This window comes from Pristis pectinata, chromosome 31 (genome assembly GCF_009764475.1).
Source record: "Pristis pectinata isolate sPriPec2 chromosome 31, sPriPec2.1.pri, whole genome shotgun sequence".
In the NCBI taxonomy this organism is placed as follows: domain Eukaryota; kingdom Metazoa; phylum Chordata; class Chondrichthyes; order Rhinopristiformes; family Pristidae; genus Pristis; species Pristis pectinata.
The window spans coordinates 10,146,808-10,167,944 of NC_067435.1; the positions used below are offsets into that span (position 1 = coordinate 10,146,808).

General features: G+C 43.9%; 1 protein-coding gene across 1 annotated transcript in view; it reads right to left on the reverse strand.

Annotated features, from left to right (window-relative positions):
- Window positions 1-5,585: 5,585 nt before the first annotated feature.
- The window catches only part of LOC127584928 (proto-oncogene vav-like), a 125,773-nt gene continuing 110,221 nt past the window's right edge, over window positions 5,586-21,137 (reverse strand). The window contains exons 17-27 of the mRNA XM_052041947.1: window positions 19,782-19,873; window positions 19,185-19,210; window positions 18,742-18,784; window positions 16,758-16,894; window positions 15,338-15,403; window positions 13,869-13,900; window positions 13,242-13,358; window positions 11,672-11,759; window positions 9,535-9,649; window positions 8,593-8,744; window positions 5,586-5,949 (exon numbers count right to left, since the gene is read on the reverse strand). Coding sequence (XP_051897907.1) covers window positions 5,893-5,949; window positions 8,593-8,744; window positions 9,535-9,649; window positions 11,672-11,759; window positions 13,242-13,358; window positions 13,869-13,900; window positions 15,338-15,403; window positions 16,758-16,894; window positions 18,742-18,784; window positions 19,185-19,210; window positions 19,782-19,873 — 925 coding nt within the window. The 3' untranslated portion in view covers window positions 5,586-5,892. The remainder of the gene's footprint in view (window positions 5,950-8,592; window positions 8,745-9,534; window positions 9,650-11,671; window positions 11,760-13,241; window positions 13,359-13,868; window positions 13,901-15,337; window positions 15,404-16,757; window positions 16,895-18,741; window positions 18,785-19,184; window positions 19,211-19,781; window positions 19,874-21,137) is intronic.

Consider the following 21,137-nt stretch of genomic DNA (forward strand, 5'->3'; position numbering starts at 1 on the left):
ACATTTATATAAATTGATTACACAAAGGAAGTAATCTATGAGGAGGACCTCCCTATGATGACGGATATGGCTAGATTAAATGAGTGGGCAAAAAGACCAGAGAAATAATGTGGGAAAAGGTGAAATTGTCCACGTTAGCAGAAAAATAGAGAAGAAACATATAGTCTAAAAGGTGAGGGAAGGTGGAGCTCTGAGATGCAGAGGGATCTGGGTGTCCTAGTGCATGATACTAGTGCACGGCACGGTAGTGTAGTGGTTAGTGTGACGCTATTACAGTGCTAACAATCGTGGCTCGATTCCCATCGCTGTCTGTAAGGAGTTTGTACGTTCTCCCGTGTCTGCATGGGTTTCCTCCGGGTGCTCCAGTTTCCTCCCACATTGCAAAGACATACGGGTAGGTTAATTTGGGTTTAAAATGGGCGGTGTGGACTCGTTGGGCCGAAAGGGCCTGTTACCACGCTGTAAATAAAATTTTAAAATTTAAAATTTAAAAATAAAATTTAAAATTTAACTTAATAACAAGTAACTTAGAACACTAATGGAACTGCTTACTGCCAGGGAGATTGATTATAATAGTAGGGGAGTATAGGACGTTGGTGAGACCCCACCTGGAATATTGTGTGGAGTTATGGTCGCAATACTACAGGAAGGATGTGATTAAGTTGGAGAGGGTGCAGAAGATATTCATAAAGATATTGCCAGGACTGGTGGGCTTGAGTTATAAGGAGAGACTGGACAGGCTGCAATGGTTTTACCTGGAGCGTACGAGGCCAAGGGGTGACCTTATCGAGGTTTATAAAATCATGAAGGGTACAGATAAGGTAAACAGTCACAGCCTTTTTCCCATAGTGGGGGAATCTAAAGAGGACAAAGGTTTAAGATGAGAGGGGAAAGATTTAAAAGGCAACTGTAGCACAACACAGAGGGTGGTGGGTATATGGAACAAGCTTCCAGAGGAAGTGGTAGAGATAGGTACAATTGCAATGTTTAAGAGACATTTAGACAGATTGATGGATCGGAAAGATTTAGAGGGATATCTGCCAAACGCAGGCAATTGGGACTAGCTCAGGTAGGTAAATTGATCGGTATGGATGAGTTGGGCTGAAGGGCCTGTTCCTGTGCTGCATAACTCTATGACTCAATGAAAGTATCAATACAGTTTGCAAATAATATATCCTTTGAGGTAAATAGAGAAAACAGCAAGAAAGGAGGTGCTGTTGGGGCAGTCAAGGGAAGTTAATGAGAAAGGCTTAATGTTACCAAGATACAATAAACCTGCGCTTGGAAAATTTCAGAATTCAGCAAAGGGAAACCAAAGCAGTAATCAGGAAAGGGGAAGTCGAATACAAGATTAAGCAAAAACAAACACAGAAACAGACTATAACATTTCATGTTTCTCACTGCACAGGAGGCCATTCAGCCCATTAAGTCTCATTCCCTCACATACTCATTGACTACCCTCAACCCACCCTTCTCCTGATTCTTCTGCCACTAGAGGTAATTTACAATAGCCATTTAACCTATCACCCAGCATTGTAGGATGTGGGAAGAAACTGGAGCACCCAGGGGAAACCCACATGGTCACAGCCGGACAATCAGACTTCACTTGGGAGCACCTAAGGTTACAAGTCAACCCAGTTTCCTACAGCAGAGAGGTGAAAGACCAACATATCTTGCCACCCAAGATCTTAATACGGATATGTATAGATTAGCTGAATTAATGTGGGTCCCTTAAACCTTCAAACATAAGAAATTATTTTGTGAATCAAGACAATGGCAGAAAAATTAAATAATAATTAAATATTTTGCGTCTGTCTTAATGGAAGATGATATCGGAAATCTCCCAGATGTAGTGATGGACGAGAAGTCTAATGAGTGAACAGCTTAAATAAATTAGCATTAGTAAAAGCATATAATTGGAGAAATAAAAGAGATTGAAAGGTAATCAGTACCCAAGTGCTGATGACCAGCACTGTAGGGTTTTGGAGGAGGTGGCTATGGACAAGGTGGTTGAATTTCTGTCCAAGTTCTGTTGATCATTGAATGGTTTCCACTGATTGGAAGGTAGTAAATTTAACCACATTACTTAAGGAGGAAAAGAGGAAACAGGGAATTATAGACCAACACCAGTAACAGAGAAAATGCCAAGAAGATAAATATTCACAAAGAGAACCTGCAAACTCCACACAGACAGCACTGGAGATTGGGATTAAACCTGGGTCGCTGGAACTGTGAGGCAGCAACACTACTAGCTGCACCACACTGCCCCTCCAAGAATATATCACAAGGTCTTAAAGCAAGCGTAGAGTCAACCAGTCCCTTGTGCTTGCTTTAACATTCCTTCCTGTCCTTCTGAGACTCCCAAGATTTTATTCTTGTACAAAATCCAAATTTGCTTCCCAAATTTGAAGATTGAAGTAGTTTTTTTCCTATTTACTCCGATTTTAATACCTGTTTAGAAATATGAAAATCTCATAAGGTGTAACTAGTGGGATTCCCCAGGGATCAATGCTGATCATGTCACCCTCAGGCTCATTATTTTCTGGTCCACGGTGGCATCACCAATAAATTGTGACTCATTCAAGGGACTGCAGTGTGCCGTAGTTCAAAGGTTCTTGAAAATGAGGAAGCATAGACAGTAACTCAGCTGGGGCCACGGTGCTGTATCCATGAATCCGGTAAACTGCTCCCATTACCTTTATGAAAAGCAAGACCACCCTTTCACGGGAACCATGGATCTGGGAGAGGAATTCTCCGAACCCTGCTGTCATATGATTTATTCCAAACAATTGTATCCAGACTTAACACACAAATACAGTAATCAAAGGTGAACTACACAATGATCATTATACCATGAAGTATGAAGTAGGAGGCGTACAGGAGTGAGATATATCAGCTGGCTGAGTGGTGTCACAACAACAACTTCACACTCAACGTCAGCAAGACCAAGGAATTGATTGCGGACTTCAGGAAGGGGAAGTCGAGAGAACACACATCAGTCCTCACTGAGGGATCAGCAGGTTCCTGGGTGTCAACATCTCTGAGGATCTGTCCTGGGCCAACACATTGACACAGTCACAAAGAAGGCACACCAGCGGCTGTACTTTGTTAGGAGTTTAGGAGATTTGGTATGTCACCAAAGACTCTTGCAAATTTCTATAGATGTACGGTGGGGAGCATTCTGACTGGTTACATCACAGCCTGGTACAGATGCTCCAATGTACAGGATCGCAAGAGGCTGCAGAGGGTTGTAGACTCAGCCAGCTGCATCATGGGCACAACCCTCCCCACCATCAAGGACATCTTCAAGAGGCGGTGCCTCAAGAAGGCGGCATCTATCACCATCCAGGACATGCCCTGTTCTCATTACTACCATCGGGGAGGAGGTACAGAAGCCTGAAGACCCACACTCCACAATTCATGAACAGCTTCTTCCCCTCCGTCATCAGATTTCTGAACAGTCCATGAACACTACCTTATTTTTCCTATTTTTTTTGCACTATTTATTTATTTTCTAATTCATAATTTTTTATGTCTTTGCGCTGTACTGCTGCAGCAAAACAACAAATTTCATGTCATATAAGTCAGTGATAATAAACCTGATTCTGATTTTTGAAGTACTCAATCTATGTTATCTGATGGTCCCGCTGTTAAGTTTGTGGGGTCATTGACCAGGTAATAAGACTGGGATCTGAGGTTGGTGTTAGTTCCTCTAGAAGTGTTGATCAGTGCCCTAACAACTGTGAAAGATCCTTTAACAAGCAGATTTCCTTTAAATGAAAATTAAAAAGACTGCAGATGCTGCAAATCTGAAATAAGAACAGAAAATGCTGGAAGCACTCAGCAGGTCAGGCAGCATCTGTGGAGAGAGAAACAGAGTTAATGTTTCAGGTCTCTTTCCACAGATCCTGCCTCACCTGATGAAGGTTTCCTGAGACTAGCCAAGATTAATGTCTACCCAACAAGTCCAACGTTTTTGAACACTTGACATTTTGGATCCTGAGGAAGGGTCTCAAGCCAAAACGTCGACTGTCCATTTCCCTCCATGGATGCTGCCTGACCTGCTGAGTTCCTTCAGCTCCTTTGTGTGTTACTCCAGATTCCAGCATCTGCAGTCTCTTGTGTCTCTGAAGTCCAATGTTCTTGGTTTCTTTGTTGTCTTGTTGAAATGCCCTACTAGAGTTGGATTCCGTGCACGGTTTCCTCTTCCCACAAGTGACACCCAGAAGTTTATTTATCATCCGTGCATCTGGGTGGCCATTGTTAACATATTAAACAATGATAAAAGACACCAAGGATGTGTTCACACATTGCATGCCCTTGGCTTTGGAAATGGCTAATCTCAATAGCATATTTTTACATGGTAGTGAGTGGTAGAATCTGGGAGGAATTGAAGGGAGTCTAGGGAGAGTAGGTTACAGGGAAAATTGGTGGGGAATGGGATTATCTGTAAGACAGAATTGGTAGACCAAGCAAACTCCTATGTCATAAGGAAATATGGTAAGGACAAGATCAGGCATGGTAATGACAACTCCTGCAGTTGAATATCCTGATAGCAACTGTCCATGTCTCTCCACTGCTTGTTGGCTCCATTCTACTCTTGATCTGCAGATGCTCCAGACTTTTATTGAGGGTGGTGATTCTATAGATTTTTGTAGTTCTATGCGCATTATGGGACTCCATTCAGTGCTGCACTAACTGCAGCTCTGCTCCCTGTGCCTATTCACCTTCTCCGCACAGTGTAGACCTCTCAGCTACACAGATGTGGTAGTCAGGGAGCAGTGACAGCCACCTGGTCACCACTAGATGATGCTGGGAGGTTAACCACTGAGACAGAGGCTGCAGTCAAGAATTGGCTTCATGTTTGGTCAATAAAAGTTGTAAATCTCCAGGTCACCACCAGGGCAGCTGTGAGTACATGGAGTTATGCTCATAACTTAGAGATGGGGTCAAAGGTTGGATCAGGCATTACATGAAGTCATTGTCATCTCTCGTCTCAAGTTGGGATAACCATAAGAAATTCTGATCCATCATCATTTATTGAACCCCTGAGTTGGATTCTTGTACAACCAACAGAAGTTCAATGCTGGCCCCTTGTAAACATTGAAGAAACACTTGTTTTACACCATGGAACAGCAAGAAGGGATCACCCTTGACTCAATAAGGATTCTCTGCATTAAGTAGCCACCAACACAAAAGTAGATTGCTTGTTCATTATCACCTTGTTATTTCTGGGAGCTTGTTGTGTATAAACCGGATGCCGTGAATTTCACAGTACTGTGCTGGGCTAAAGTGCAACCCTGTCAGTGCTGAATATTATAGTGCCCAACCTATGCAGACTGCTGTCCCCATTACTAAGTTCATGGGGCTCATTTATTAGGCACCAAGGCCAAGTACTATATCTAAAGAATCCTTTAAATATGTAAAGCCTATCATAACAGTGACTACATTTCAAAAGTATCTGTAATCCCCTTTGGGATAGTTGAGGGCTCAGAAGGTGTTATTGAAAACAAATCCTTATCTTTTCCCCAAGACAGTGTGTTCTTTGACCTCAAAACTTTCACATGAAAAGAAGCAAAGATTTGTTGAAGATATTTTTATGCTGTATTAATAAATACAGAAAGATCAAAATGTTCTGCAGTCAAAAGAACAGTGAATTTTTTTTTAGTCCAAGACTACAAGGATGTGGCTGTGGAACATTACAGAGCCCAATTTTCATAGTTTTTGTCTATAGCTTCGCAAAGGGACTGGAGGTTAATACACTTTAGATAGTTAGGGCATTGTAATACTCTGGATGAGGACAACCACACAGAAGAACCTCTGTCGCGATGTAGCATCATCTTTGTATCCAGGGAGGATGTTTCCATAAACGACCACAGGGACAAAAGTACTTCAATAGCAGTAGTCTGAATAATCTTCCTCTACGTAATTGGCAGGGAACAAACCGACCTGAAAACAGAGATGGATGGAGTTACAGAAGAGCCGCTTGCACACCCCAGCTTACAAACATCGATACAGTGTGCAGAAGTTCAAAACCCGAGCTGCTGGAGGAAGCCAGCAGGTCAGGCAGCATCTGTGGAGGGAAATGTCCATTTCCCTCCATAAATGCTGCCTGACCCGCTGAGTTCCTCCAGCAGCTTGTTTTTATCTTGCTCCAGGTTCCAACCTCTGCTGTCTCGTGTGTCTCTATTTTACTGCTCCAGTACAGAAGTTCGATATTATTTTCATCGCATCCACCATGTGAACATGCCCTCCATTGCTCTGTGGCTCCAGTTACAAGACGTACTCCAGTTACTCACCTAAGTTCCTCACCCAGCACCTCCCAACCCGTGACCTCTACCAGCTCAGAGGACAAGGGCAGCAGGCGCACGTTCCCTTGCGGCGTAGAAGGAGGTCATTCAGCCCATCGTTTATGCCAGATCACAGAGCAATCCTATTTCCCACTGATTTTCTCAGTAACTTAAGAAGTGTTATATAAAAGCCAATTAACTTTGCCCGGATTCCACCACTTACCTACATACAAGGGGCAATTTACGGTGACCAATTAACCTACTAACTCACTTGCCTTTGGGAGGTGGGAGGCAACCCTAGGGAGAAGGTGCAAATTCCACATAGGCAGTACCTGTGTTTGGCATCAAACCTGGGTCACTGGATTATGAGGCAGCAGCTCTCCTGACTGTGCCACCGGGCCACCTAGACCTACTGGTTTCCCTCCAAGCTGTGCACCAGCCTGACTTGGAAATACATCACTGGTTCTTCACCTTTACTGGGTCTAAGTCCTGGAACTCTTCCCCCGCCAACCACTGAGAAGGTGATCGTGGGTTACAAATGCCAGTCCTACTGTCACTGCTCGCGTTCTGTAAAATGAATAAGGAAAAGCCACCCACCAGCTTCTCAACACTGGGCCAGGGATAAGGAATGAGAGGGCAGTCAGTCATGTGATATTCCTTTGCCATTCAATAAGGTCATGGCCAATCCTCCTCCTTGACACCTTACAACCTGATGCATTGACTTCCTCTTGGCCCTGAATAGATTCAATAGTGAACAAACACAACTTCGGGGGCAAGGAATTTTGAGGATGTCTCCTCAACTCAGTCCCTACCCTGAGACTTTACCCTTGGTTCTAGATTCCTCTGCCTAAGGAAACAGCTTCTTAACACTTGCCATATCAATCCCTCTCAGATAAATGAATTCTTCTGAAGTCCAGTGTTCACAGGCCAAGCTTACTCATGCTTACATCATAGCACAATAGTTCTCATCCCGGGAATTAATCGAGTGAATCTAACATCCCACTGGACTGACACACCATTGCAACTCCCAAGTATTCCCTGTGAGGAGACCATATCCACATGCAGTACTCCAAGTGTGGTCTCACTAAGGCCCTCTAAAAGGTTCAGCAAGACTCTCTCGTACTTAAACACTTCTATAATTTGCCTTCCGAATTGCATTGCTAGAGGCACCTACACCATGAAAGTGAATAACTGAAAGCTCAATGTTCTTCAACAGATTCAACATTGGGCCAGGGATAAGAAACGAAAGAGCAGTCAGTCATGTGATCCTGTGATGTTAATTTGCCATTCAGTTTTTATCCAATCTTTACCTTTCCTATTCCAGTTTTTGCTCAGACTTTCAGAAATAGGAGCAGGAGTAGGCCACTCAGCCCTTAAAATCTGCCCCACCATGCAACATGACATTGGCTCTTCTGCCCAGGTCTCAAGTGCCAGTTCCCCACAGCCCTCTCAATTCCCTGACCACGATACTGCAGAGGGTGTGCAGCACTTTCAGAGGATGAGATGTTAAACTAAGGCTCCACCTGCCCATATCAGGATTATAAAGTGAACTACTGCACTTTATTTAAGGGCAGGGGAGCGCTCCATAACAATTGGAGGAACCTGCCCAGCAGGTTACTGGGACACTTGTAGGAACTTGTGTAAAGTCTCTACCATTTTAAAAGTGCTGTCTCAGGCTTTGAACATAGAACAGTACAGCACAATACAGGCCCTTCAGCCCACAATGTTGTGCCGACCTTTAAACCTTGTTTAAGACTATCTAACCCCTTCCACATATTTTAAATTCCTCCATATGCCTATCTAGTAATCTCTTGAATTTGACCAAGGTACCTGCCTCCACCACCGCCCCAGGCAGCGCATTCCATGCCCCAACCACTGTCTGGGTAAAAAACCTTCCTCTGATATCTCCCTTGAACTTCCCACCCATTACTTTAAAGCCATGCCCTCTTGTATTGAGCATTGGTGCCCTGGGAAAGAGGGGCTGGCTGTCTACTCTATCTATTCCTCTTAATTTGATTTGAAAGTTTTTATATAAATGCATCTGCTTCACTTCCCTTAATAAACAAGCACAACAGGGTTTATAGTAGCACTGGATGCTCCAAGACAGATCACAGATTTTTGGATGTTATGTGCTTAGTGCAGAAAAGTGTTGCTGAGGTGAAAGATGATCCATGATCTTATTGAATGGTAGAGCAGGCATCAGAGGGAGAATGGCCTCCTCCTGCTTCTATTTATGCTCATTCGTGAATACACGCAGTAGGGAAAAAGAGGTAGCTTGTTTGTGGGTGCTTTCCATACAGACCTTCCCATAGACTTCCCCCTTCCACCATCCAGGTGATGCCTTCTTGTTAATGATTTTCACCACATCTCCTTCCTTCAAACTCAGTTCCGAGCGGTCCCTTGCCGAGAAGTCGTACCGAACCTTTGCCGTCCCGTAGCACTTCAGGCTGGCTCCTGACAAAATCAGAATTAAAATAATGTTTTACTTGTCTATACAGGGTATGTGCATCCTATAATTGCTCTTGAACTCGATGGGCTATATCGGAGGGGAGCTAAGAGTCGACCACAGCGGTGCAGCACCAGTGGCCTGGCTTTGATCCTGACCTCAGGCGCTGTCTGCGTGGAGTTTGCACGTTCTTCCTGTGATCACGTGGTTTCCCCCAAGTGCTCGGGTTTCCTCTCACGTCCCAGGTACGTGCAGGTTGGTAGGTTAATTGGCCGCTGTAAATTGCCCCTGGTGCAGGTGTGTGGTGGAATCTGAGGGGGAGTTGATGGGGATGTGGGGAGGATCATTGTAGGTGTGCTTGATGGACCCTTTGGTCTGAAGGGCCTGTATGACTCTGTGACATTGCTGTGGGTTTGGAGTCACATACATAATGGTAGATTTCCTTTCTTAAGCAAACCTGCTCGATTTTTAACAACAACCCAGTAGTTTAATGGTTATGAGCAGATAATTCTCCATTTATTGAACAACGGGATTCGAACTAGATTCTCCAGGCCTTTTGGACGAAACATTAAACCAGGCCTCTTCTGCTTTCTCTTCAAAAAAAAGTCCCACCCACTATTTTGAGGAAGAGCAGCAAGTTCTTCTTCAATCAACGTCACCAAAAATTATCTGATACAAACATGTTTTGTTGTGGGTGCTTGCTGCGTCCAGATCGATTAGCAGTAGATGGAAACCCATTTAACACACATACGACTGTTCCCTGGAGAACCAGACAGGATTGCTGCGTTGTCAACTCACCTGATAATTTGGGAACCATTCTTTTCTCGGGTTCCTTAAAAGGATTTTGTAAAGTTGTGTCCATCGCTTTAAAGCATTCTTTTAGAGAATTACGTTGGTAAAACTCCACCAAATCCTGTAGTGGACACAAATAATTGATTTACGTTTGGTGAAAACGGGAGAATAACAATGGGATTCAACAGAGGAACCATAAGACATAGGAGCAGAGTTAGGCCATTCGGCCCATCGAGTCTGTTCTGCAGTTCGATCATGGCAGATTTATTTTTCCCTCTCAACCCCATTCCCCTGCCTTCTCCCCATAACTTACGCCCTTACTAATCAAGAACCTATCAGCCTCCGCTTTAAATATACCCACCGCAGAGACTCACTGCTGATTAACCCAACCAAGTTGAAGTGACCCAAGTTGATCTCAGGACATGATCCACATTAGCAGCAGGTGTGTAATAAACTCAAAATCAATGAATAATCAGAAAACAACCTATTGACGCCAACAAATGATGTCTGGTGGACTAATCCCTTGACTTACCAATGTTCATTACAAATGACTCGTTGGGGCTGAGGAGGTATTTTCAATTTAGAAACATAGAAAGCTTACAGCACAATTCAGGCCCTTCGGCCCACAAAGCTGTGCTGAACATGTCCCTACCCTAGAAATTACTAGGCTTACCCATAGCCCTCTATTTTTCTCAGCTCCATGTACCTATCCAACAGTCTCTTAAAAGACACTATCATATCCGCCTCCACCGCCATTGCTGGCAGCCCAATCCACGCACTCACCACTCTCTGAGTGAAAAACTTAGCCCTGACATCTCCTCTGTACCTACTCCCCAGCACCTTAAACCTATGTCCTCTTGTGGCCACTATTTCAGCCCTGGGCAAAAGCCTCTGGCTATCTAGCTGATCAATACCTCTCATCATCTTATACACCTCTATCAGGTCCCCCCTCATCCTCCGTCACTCCAAGGAGAAAAGGCCGAGTTATAAATTATAACAGCTATTGTGTGCAGTTCTGGTTGCCCCATAATAGGAAGGATGTTGAGGCTTTGGAGAGGGTGCAGAAGAGGTTTACCAGGGTGCTGCCTGGATTAGAGGGTATGAGCTATAAGGAGAGGTTAGACAAACTTGGGTTGTTTTCTCTGGAGTACTGGAGGCTGAGAGGAAACCTGATAGAAGTTTCTTGGTGTGATTTACCCTTGTACCCCCGGGTTTTATATTTCAAGGGGCCAAAGAATACAAGATGCCTATAAACACATCATGATGCCACTCCCCATTCTCATAAGAAAAGTCCCACCCACTGTCATTGGGCAATCGACTCTACCTGGTCTAACCATTACACAGCACCCGAATGTATATGGACAAACATCTCCATTGGTAGAAAGGGCTGCAGCAGAAATACTTTGACATGCGTTCCCTACCAATGGAAACGGTTTCTCCACATGCACTATGGGAAGTGACAACATGATGTGTTTCTAAGCATTATATACCCTTGTGCCTCTTGACGAGGGAACATCAGGCACACAAGGGTGAATCACACTGAGAAACACATCATCAAATTTGGAAAGTAAGCATGAAGTGACCTGGAAAAGGCTATTGTGTTTCACTCTGGAACAGCAAGAAAATGAATTTCAGTTGCACAACAATGAAGGGTAGTGTTGTGCATTTGAAATTTTAAGCAACAGATTTAAAATTAGGTGAATTTTTACAACCAGACTACGCAGCAAGAATTGCAAAGGGAGAAGATTTAAGAGCAACTTTCAAAAGGGTGCTGGACATGAAAATAATTTGTTCAGCTGCCATGGGATTAGAACAGGAGAGGGGGACTAATTGCATAATAAATTTTATATCCCCCTGCACTCCAAGCAGAATAACTCTGACCTCTCCAGTCTCTTGCTCAATAGGACAATGACCTCTATTGTCACTCTAGTTTAAGATCTCCCCCAACCCCCTCCAAGTCCCCAACACAATCCTAGGGCAGAACCACAGTGCGTTGCAAAAAAAATCGAGAAACAGTTAGTATTATACCCAGTGGATCATGTAGGCAGTGTCTTCTTATCATGATGCATATGGGACATCTCTTTACACATTATTAATCCTGTTGTATCAGCTCTGATTACTGCTAGTTGAAGTTCATACTCACCAATAATGACTTGAAGGCTCTCTTCTCTGTCAAGCGGAATAAACTGTCTGTCGTTGTCACCTTGATGTGCTTTACTTCTACATTGTACCTGTCACAAAGTGCCAGGGAATGTTAACAAACAATTGTCTAAAATCATTCTACTGAATTTATCATGCGTGATACATTTAAAGCTGCATTAAGTGTTGCTTTCATTCGGTTACATTCAGTTGCTAAGGTAGGGCTAACAAATTTCCTAGTTTGTAAGAGGCCATTTATCTCATCAAGTCTATTCCAGCTCTCAGAGCAAGCCCGTCAATCCTATTGCTCTACTTATTTCCCTGTAATCTATTCTCTCTCATACACACATCATCTCCCCAGTAACTCCCCTGCCACCCACTTACACTACAGACAACCTATTAGACCTATCATCCTAATGTGAGAGGAAACGGAAGCATCTGAGTGAAACCCACACAGTCACAGGAAGAAGGTGCAAGCTCCACACAGACAGCACCCGAGGTCAGATCAAACTGGGGTCGCTGGAGCTGTTGAGGCAGTGGCACTACCTGCTGTACATCCTATTTGCCTCCAAATGATTTTGCCCCAAGCAAGTCTGATTAACAGAATCAGATGAGGCTTTTGTCTAATTTATGCCCTTCTCTCGAGACTTGCGCAGAGAAACTTCTCAGAATTCTGATGAAAGATCATCAACCTGAAACTTTAACTGTGTTTTTTCTCCACAAGTGCTGCCCGACCGGCTGAGTACTTCCAATTTCTGTTCAAATGCTAAGGGAGCATTGTGCCACTTTTGTGGGTGAGGTTAAGTTAATGCTACAGCTCAATGAATTATGGATTAAATGTGCAACTATCAATGTTTTATTTCTAACCTGGAATGAGCTGAGCAAACCTGTTTGCATGGATTAACTGGGTTAACAGATGTTTAGCTGAACATTATCCACATCAATATTACACTGTTATAAATAAATATGCACCTCATCGGTTTAGCTCTCTACACACACACACCCACACACACCATCAACTTGTTAACACTACATTCTTCACTCTGTTATTGTTTTTCCTTATGTACTACCTCACCATCCGGGACATGCCCTCTTCTCATTAATACTATCGGGAAGGAAGTACAGGAGCCTGAAGACCTACACCCAACGATTCAGACTCAGCTTCTTCCCCTCAGCCATCAGATTTCTGAACAGTTCATGAACCCTACCTCGTTATTCCTTTTTCTTTTGCACTATTTATTTATTTTTGTAATTTTTAGTAATTTTAAGTCTTTGCACTGTACTGCTGCTGCAAAACAACAAATTTCACGTCATATGTCAGTGATAATAAATCTGATTTTGATGGAATTATGGATGGAATGATCTGTTTGGAAGGCATGCAAGACAAAGCTTTTCACTGTATCTCATGTAACAATAATAAACCAATTACCAATTCTCATTGACTGTTAGAAAATTCAATTGCACACCCTCTGTACTAGGGAATTTACACAGTCTATAAACCCAGCAGAAAATAAAATGCAAAGACCGTGGTTATACTTCTACTGCCACACTCTGTGCTAATTATCAATCATTACTTGATGCTGATTGCGAATTCCCCAGCGTCCTTTACTCTTTGCCTCACTAGGTAGGTGCCGTCCGAGCGACTGCTCAGTATTGTTTCTGCCTGACTGCGTTCCATTGGACCTGCATACCTGCAGGAGATAAAGCACAAGGTTAATATTGAGGAACCTTCGTTCTTCCCTGTTATGAAGTGTGCTGTAAATCAGTTGTAAATAGCCAGTGATGTAGAACAGTACCACTTCCCAGTGCCACACTGCCAGCCTAGGCAGCACAAAACATAGCTTCGTTGTGAAACATTTATCAGATTCATAGAGTTACACAGCATGGAAACAGGCCCTTCAGGCCAACTCAAGGTGCTAACCTGAGCTAGTCCCCTTTGCCTGTGTTTGGCCCATATCCCTCTAAACTTTTCCTATCCATGTACCTGTCCAACTGTCCTGTAAATGTTGTATTTGTACCCGCCTCTACCACTTTCTCTGGCAGCTCGTTCCACATACCCACCACCCTCTGTGTGAAAAACTTGCCCCTCAGGTCTCCTTCAAATCTTTCCCCTCTCACCCTAAACCTATGCCCTCTAGTTTTAGACTCCCCTACCCTGGGAAAAAGACTGTTTATTCTTAACTAAAATATATTGTACTTACCAGGAAAAAGTGGAATAGTCTTTCACAAGATCCTGCAAGATACAAAGTACATTGAAAACTATATGCACCAATATCACTTTCTAAATACTTTAAACCTAGTAGCTTATTGATTTTTTTATCTGATTGTGTTTTATTATTGTTTTCTTTTGGGGACGTTGTGAAGATAGATGGGCTGGGTATTGGGGGAATGCATCCAGTGTTGAATATTGAGAAGGGATGCGCTGATGGTGGGATACAGTGACAGTCGGTGTGTTGGTGTTGGGGAGGGATACGGCAACGGTCAGTGTGTTGGTGTTGGGGAGGGATATGGTGACGGTCGGTGTGTTGGGGAGGGATACGGTGACGGTCGGTGTGTTGGTGTTGGGGAGGGATGCAGTGACAGTCGATGGGTTGAGCAATGGGCAGGGTATATAGCAGTGGTGGGACACCTGCTCAATTTAAACTCCGTGCTTGGATTATCAGTTAATGTAAACTCAAAAATTTTAGAACATCTTCTCAATTCCAAAGCTACTTATTGCATGGGATTTGGGCTGAAGTATGTGGTTAGTTGGTAAAGTACCAGAGTTTTAATGGTGAAGCTAGCTTTTAATGCATGCTGTATTTTATGTTACATTTTAGACTTTTTGAGTTAATGGGAAGTTCGTTGCTTTCCGCTATTAGCATTATCAGGCTCAACAGTATCTTGCCAATAGATTGCCTGATTCCTTAGCTACTGGGCTCTCTGCTGAGGAACATACATAGTCCTTCCACTTTACTCTGTCCACATCAGCAACCTTCTAGTGGCCTAGCACCAGACCAAAGCAACTTTGGAAAACAAAGCAAAAGACGTCACTATTTCTTCCCTTGCTTCTTTGGATGCATTTTTATCTGAGCCTGGTGATTTATCCGCTCTTAAGTATACTCAAACTCTTTACATGCTGATCATTTCCAATGCTTTACCTTCTTCCTTAATGTCACCTACATGAACTCCCTCTTTGATGAAGATGGGTGCAAGGAATTCATCCATTCAGAACTTTATAAGACTTACTCTTTCACACTCAGCCAGCCATTTTGGCATCTAATAGGACCCATCCTTCCTTACACTCTCCTTGATTTCACCAATGAGGTTTATCAGTTCCTCTTGGGATCTTTTCTGCTCATAATTGCTTGGTGGAAAATGACAATAGACCCAGGTTATTGGTGGTAGAAGCAGCAATGACTTGAGTCCAAGGAGAGTGGGAGGAAAGGGGCACCTCAAAGTATCCAGGTCCCCAAAGTGTTCTGGAATGAAATGTTTAATCATTTCATTTAATTTAGCCACCCTTACCACAAACAGATTATGCTGACAGCCAGTTCTCTGAACAAAGATTGATACAGCACAGGAAGAGGCCATTCTGTCCTGAATCTCTGTGTTCACATGTTTGACATCGAGTAGCCAACCAAACCATTTTCTCTACTGTAATATACATAAGTCAAGATTTTCTACTTACACAAACGAAGGGTTTTACTTTATTACACGGAAACCAACCAATGTCGTTGGTGGATGTGCTTCTTCCCTGAAAGAAAGTGTATTAAGTAACTTTAGTACCAATGTGGATGCATAACTGTAAAAACAGGAAGCTCAATCTCACAAAAAAACTGAGAGCTCACAAAAGCCTAGAGAAAGGGAGTCAACTTCCAATCCGTCTCCAGTAGGTTGAGGAACCACATGCATTATTGGAGATGTTTGCCTTCCATATCCTCCTCTGGAAATCCCCCAGGGATGCAGGAATGGGTCCATTTCACTGGAGCACTGACCAGGGAGGGTCATGTCCTTCACTTCAGCAGCTCCAGGTTAAGCTCAATGTGGCTGGTGATCCACAGGTCTCCTGTACCACCAGCCTTCACCCCATTCACACCACAGAACACGTCGGACTTTCCCTGCATCTGTGGGGAGGGACTGTAGTGTGGGAAGATGTTGAAGCTTAGATACCTATGCATCTGTCTGCCTCCTCCATCACTTGACTCGCCATTGAGTCAGTGACAGAGCAGAAGTTTGCTGAGGAGACGGCCCAGTGGTGCTTTACCCCAGGGCAGGTTGCCATAGGAACAGCAAGCCCATCTGTTAGCACTGGTAGCACCTGACCCAGCAGAGAAAGGTAAGTGCTTTCCTTACTTCACATTTTTAATTATTTGTTTGTTTTAATGTCTTTTCTAAAAAAAACCTTTGCTTTTTGAATCTACTCAAATATTTTTGAAAGTATCTCTGATGATTGGAGACATTAAAAAAAAAACTGTTAAAAGGCCTTTGCCAGCTGATGAAATGTTGGTGTGTTCTGGGGTTGCCCCATTGCCCCGTCTCACTCCGCCTCTCAGGTGCAGAGGGTCAGATGCATTGGGAGGCGCAGGTGGGGTGGAGGGCTATAGGTGGCCTTGGGGTTAGTCTCTGACTGAAGTAGCTTATCTCAGAGCCATACAACAGAGAGAAACAGGCCATTTGGCCCATCAAGTCTGTGCCAACTGTAAAGCACCCATTTACACTCCCCACATTTTATCCTCCCCATATTCCCATCAACCCCCCTCAGGATCTCCCACCCACCTACACACAAGGGACAATTTACAGTGACCACTTATCTCATTCTGAGTCCTAGCTTTGTCCCAATTCCAGGGCTGGAAATATTGGCCTGGGTCACTGCTCCTGCATTGCAGTGAGGCAATCACAGAAAGGTTATAGCGCAGAAAAAGGCCATTCAGCCCATTAAAATATTAACGCCTACTGGGTAAAAACAACGAATAGCATCGCTGAATAGTGCAGAAGGTCACTCCATACTTTGTCTCTGGATGGATGCTGAGCAAGTTAACTGGAAGGTCCAAGAAAAGATAGTTAACTTAGTGCTTCACATCATCAAGGAGAGATTGATCCAGACTCACCTCCCACCACTGCTGCTCCACTTCTGCTTTTGTGAGCTCAATTATATCCCCTAACTGCAGCTTCAGAGCAGGTCCAAAGGCCACAGGTGGTGGAGGCATCCCATAATACTCTAGGCAAACTTCTGTTTTGGGCAGACCTGGGAGAAGCCAAAAAAAGAAGGAAAAGGGGACAAAAGAGTGTGTCAGTTGATTCTCAACAATGGGATTTGTTCAATTTTGCCAAAGTTGTCACCCCTTCCCAGCCCAACCGCCCCCAGACTCCTTACTCCATGTCATAATGTCATGGCAACATCTATCCCAATCTAGTGGAGCTTCCTCCCCACAGCCCATCGATGTCCTAGGGTCTAAGGGACATCCTTGTACTGAATGACTGAAACATCATACTCAGCCTAACCCAATCCACACATGGCATTCATAGAATCCTCTACACCCAAAGTATTTTCTTCACAACCTTCTTGTATCTTTTTCCCAGTTTTGAAACACTGCCAACTGATCCTTGAACCATTTACTAACAGGAGCACTTCTCCCTATATAACTTCTCTAGATCAGTCACGACCATTAACACATCTGTGAAATCTTCTTTGCTCCAGTGAGAACAATCTTCTGCAGTCTAACCCTGTAGTTGGTACTGTCATTCCTGGAACTCACAGTTACAGGGCTGTACAGCACAGAAACAGGCCTTTCGGCCCACCATGTCCATGCTGACCTTTTTGCCCATCTACACCAATCCCATTTGCCCGCATTAGGGCCGTATCCTTCTATACCTTGTCGATTCAAGTGTCTATCTAAATGCCTCTAAACTGAATCTGATTCCACGACCTCCTTTGGCAGCAAGTTTCAGATATCAGCCACTCCCTGTGTAAAAAAAACTTAACCCTCAGATCCTCTTTAAACTCCTTTCCCTCACCTTAAACCTATGGCCTCTTGTGTTTGATACCCTTACCAAGGGAAATAGATTTTGACTATCTACCTATGCCTGTTATAATCTTATCAGGTCACCCTTCAGCCTCCTTTGCTCCAGAGAAAACAAGCCCAGCCTATCCAATCCTCCAAAGCCCTCCAATCTAGGCAACATCCTGGTGAACCTTCTCCGCACTCTCTCCGGTGCAATCACATCCTTCCTGCAGTGTGGTGACTGGAACTGCACACAATAATCCAATGGTGGCTCAATCAATGTTTTGTAAAGTTGCAACATAACATCCCAACTCTTATATTCTATGTCCTGATCTATGAAGGCAAGCATGTCGTAAGCCTTCTTGACTGTCCTATCCACTAGGGTAGGGTAGTGAAGAAGGCACTTTCAATGAACTATGGACTTGGACCCCTAGATCTCGCTGTTCATCCGAGGACTGACTGTTATTGCCTCCCTCCACTTCCTGTCATCACACTGCAAGTAGAATCAGATAGAGAGTGTGCAGAGGATGTCTGTAATGTCATTGACAGGGATGGAGAAGGTGAACTATGAAAGAAGACTGGCCAGACTGGGTTTATTTCCCACTGGAATAGAGGTGGCTAAAAGGACATTTAGTGGGGTGCACTCCTGGGACCTGAGCACCACCAATCCAGCATTTGATGCCTTCAGATGCTGCCTGAGCATCTGAGCACTCCCACCAATTCTGTGTTGTTCCTGGTCCTAGGAGGGATTAGCTATGTCGGCACAACATTGTAGGCTGAAGGGCCTGTTCTGTGCTGTACTGTTCTATGGTCTATGTTCTATTCTTTACTGCACTCTGCGCCCATGTGCTACTGTCACACATTAAATGCAAGTTATTTCCTTAACAACTTTTAATTCCAATCCAGCACTATAAAAGTCCAGAATGTGCTGGATTATCAGAGTTTTTGGATTATGAATAATGAGAATGGAAATTTTGTTCTTCACTGTGATGTTATTCAAGTCATGCAATAAAAGTTAGTTAAATAAGAGTCTCGATGACACCAACATAATGGTTTAAACTCAATAGCTCAATCTAAACAGAATGCTTACCCGTTGTACTTGGTCGGGATGGGGGTGTTCGGCTGCTTTTACTCTGCATGGGAAAATATTTTAGCAAACTAAGGCAAGTGTAACATTAATTGTAACAGAGGATTCAGGTGAAATGCGACCATTCCCCCATTTACTGTTGCCCTCCCCTAATTCCCCATTTCCCGCTAGCTTTCCCAATTCCACCCATTACTGGTGCCCTCTACTAATTCAACCCTTTACCACCCCTACACCATTTTCAAAGTGCCCTCCCCTAACTGCCCCATTTACCGGCGCCCCTCTATCTCACCCATTTAAAGGTGCTCTCTCCTAGCCCCAATTCTGCCATTGGTGCCCCTCTAGTCACTGGGTACTCCCCAAATTATCTAGATAATCTACTTCCTCAGCTCTGTTCTGATTTTAAAACGTTTTTTTGTTTTGGAAATAAAGACTTATTTCACACGTACCTTAGTCAGTGTTGAAGTTCCTGTATCTGTGAATAAATGATAATCGGATTTAAGGTAAGAAATTCTTCACAGAAAAACCTGAACTCAACAAACTCTGACGTGACATTGACTGATAACGACACCAGTTATCAGACTGATGTTGATTGAGCGATAAATATTGACTCGGACACGGAGAGGACACGTCTGCTCTTACGATCTTTCTCCCCACTCTAGATGTAGACAGTGGCATCTCATCGGGAGAGTATCTTCTCTAATCTCAGAGCTGTGGGGAACTGGCGCAAAGAGGGTTTGAAGGTCTGGGGCAGATCAGCCATGATGGGACAGGATCTAGGAACCAGGTACTCCTGCTCCCATTTTCTTGTGTTTGAGGAATGTGGTACTCCTTAAGTACCTGGAGCTTTGTGCTCAAGGTTCTAGGGTGGGATCCGAACTCACGACCTCTCAACTCAGAGACAGGAGCGCTGTCCAACTGAGATGAACAGTTTAGTTATAAGTGCAAAATCTGATGTTAATGGGCACAAGCAAACTCTCCATTAGCACATGATCTCTTGAACCAACCTGCACTTTAGTGAGCTGATTGACACAGGCAAGGCTTACCTTGTTTACCACATGGAGGGACCCTTCCTAAACACTCCTTATGAGCTGCAGATTTGCACCTGCTACAACGATAGCCCTGGAAGAAGGTGCCTCTGTTGAGTGGTAGAGAACAACATGAGTGATTTAGGCTAATTTTCCATTCTACCAAATCTTGATTAGATCAGAACTGTAAACACTTCAAATACTGTGTAATAAAAGATCGAGGCACTTAAAAACAGGCAATACTATAGGAGTTCTGATGTCAGGTTAGAATGAACTTGTTTGGGTTTTTTAAATGAAAGAGGGGAACTGTATTCATTTACAGGAAGTGGGCAATGGTGGACATTGAGGTGTCCTGGGATCATGCTGTACAGAACCCATCAAGCACCCGGTACACTAATCCAACACATATCCTATATAATTCCCCCCTTCACATTCTCATCAACTCCCCACAGACTCACCTGCATACAAGGAGCAATTTACATACCAATCTGCATGCTCTTGGGATGTGGGAGGAAACTGAAACATCCAGGCAATCACAGGGAGAACGTGCGAACTCCACACAGACAGCGCCAGAGGTCAGGATTGTACCCCGGTCACTGGAGCTGTGAGGCAGCGGCTCTACTGGCTGCGTTCTTGCCAGAGTTTCGATAAACAAAAGGTGACCGTGAGCCTCCTTCTTGAACCTCTGCAGTCCATGTGGTGAAGGTGCCCTCACAGTGTTGCTGGGTACCAAGGTGACAATGAAAGAATAGAGAGCTGCTTCCAAGTAAGGATGATGCATGACTGAGAGAGGAACCTGGAAGCGGTGGTGTTCTCATCAAGATTAAAGTTAAGACGGACTGTTGTTTAGATCTGGAGAAGATTCTTCCCCTTACACAGAAACAGGTGCAAAAGGCCATGACTATAGGAGCCACCAAAAAGATACTGAGAAACTTGATTTCCAAAAAAGATTATTTAGGGTGTGGTTGAGGTAACTAACATATATGCATTGAAGTGGAGGGTAGATAAAGGGGTGAAAGGAGAGGGGTGCAGAATCCAAGAACATGGGAGGGTATGTTTTTGGGTTAGGTGAAGAATAGAGGACGGTGTGTGGGGACCATCAACCTCATCAGAGGAAGGATACAATTGCGCTGGAGAGTGCAGAGGAGACAACTGAATTTTGCCTGGATTGGATCATTTCAGTTATAAGGAGAAACTGGATAGACTGGGATCATTTCCCTGGAGGCTGAGAGGTTCCTGATAGAGGGATACAAAATTTTGAGGGGGAAGGATAGAAAAGGGAGATAGTAAGAATATTTTTTCCCTTAATGGAGTTGTCTAAAACAAGAAGACACAGGTATAAGGTGAGAGGTAGGAGGTTTAGAGGGGGACCAA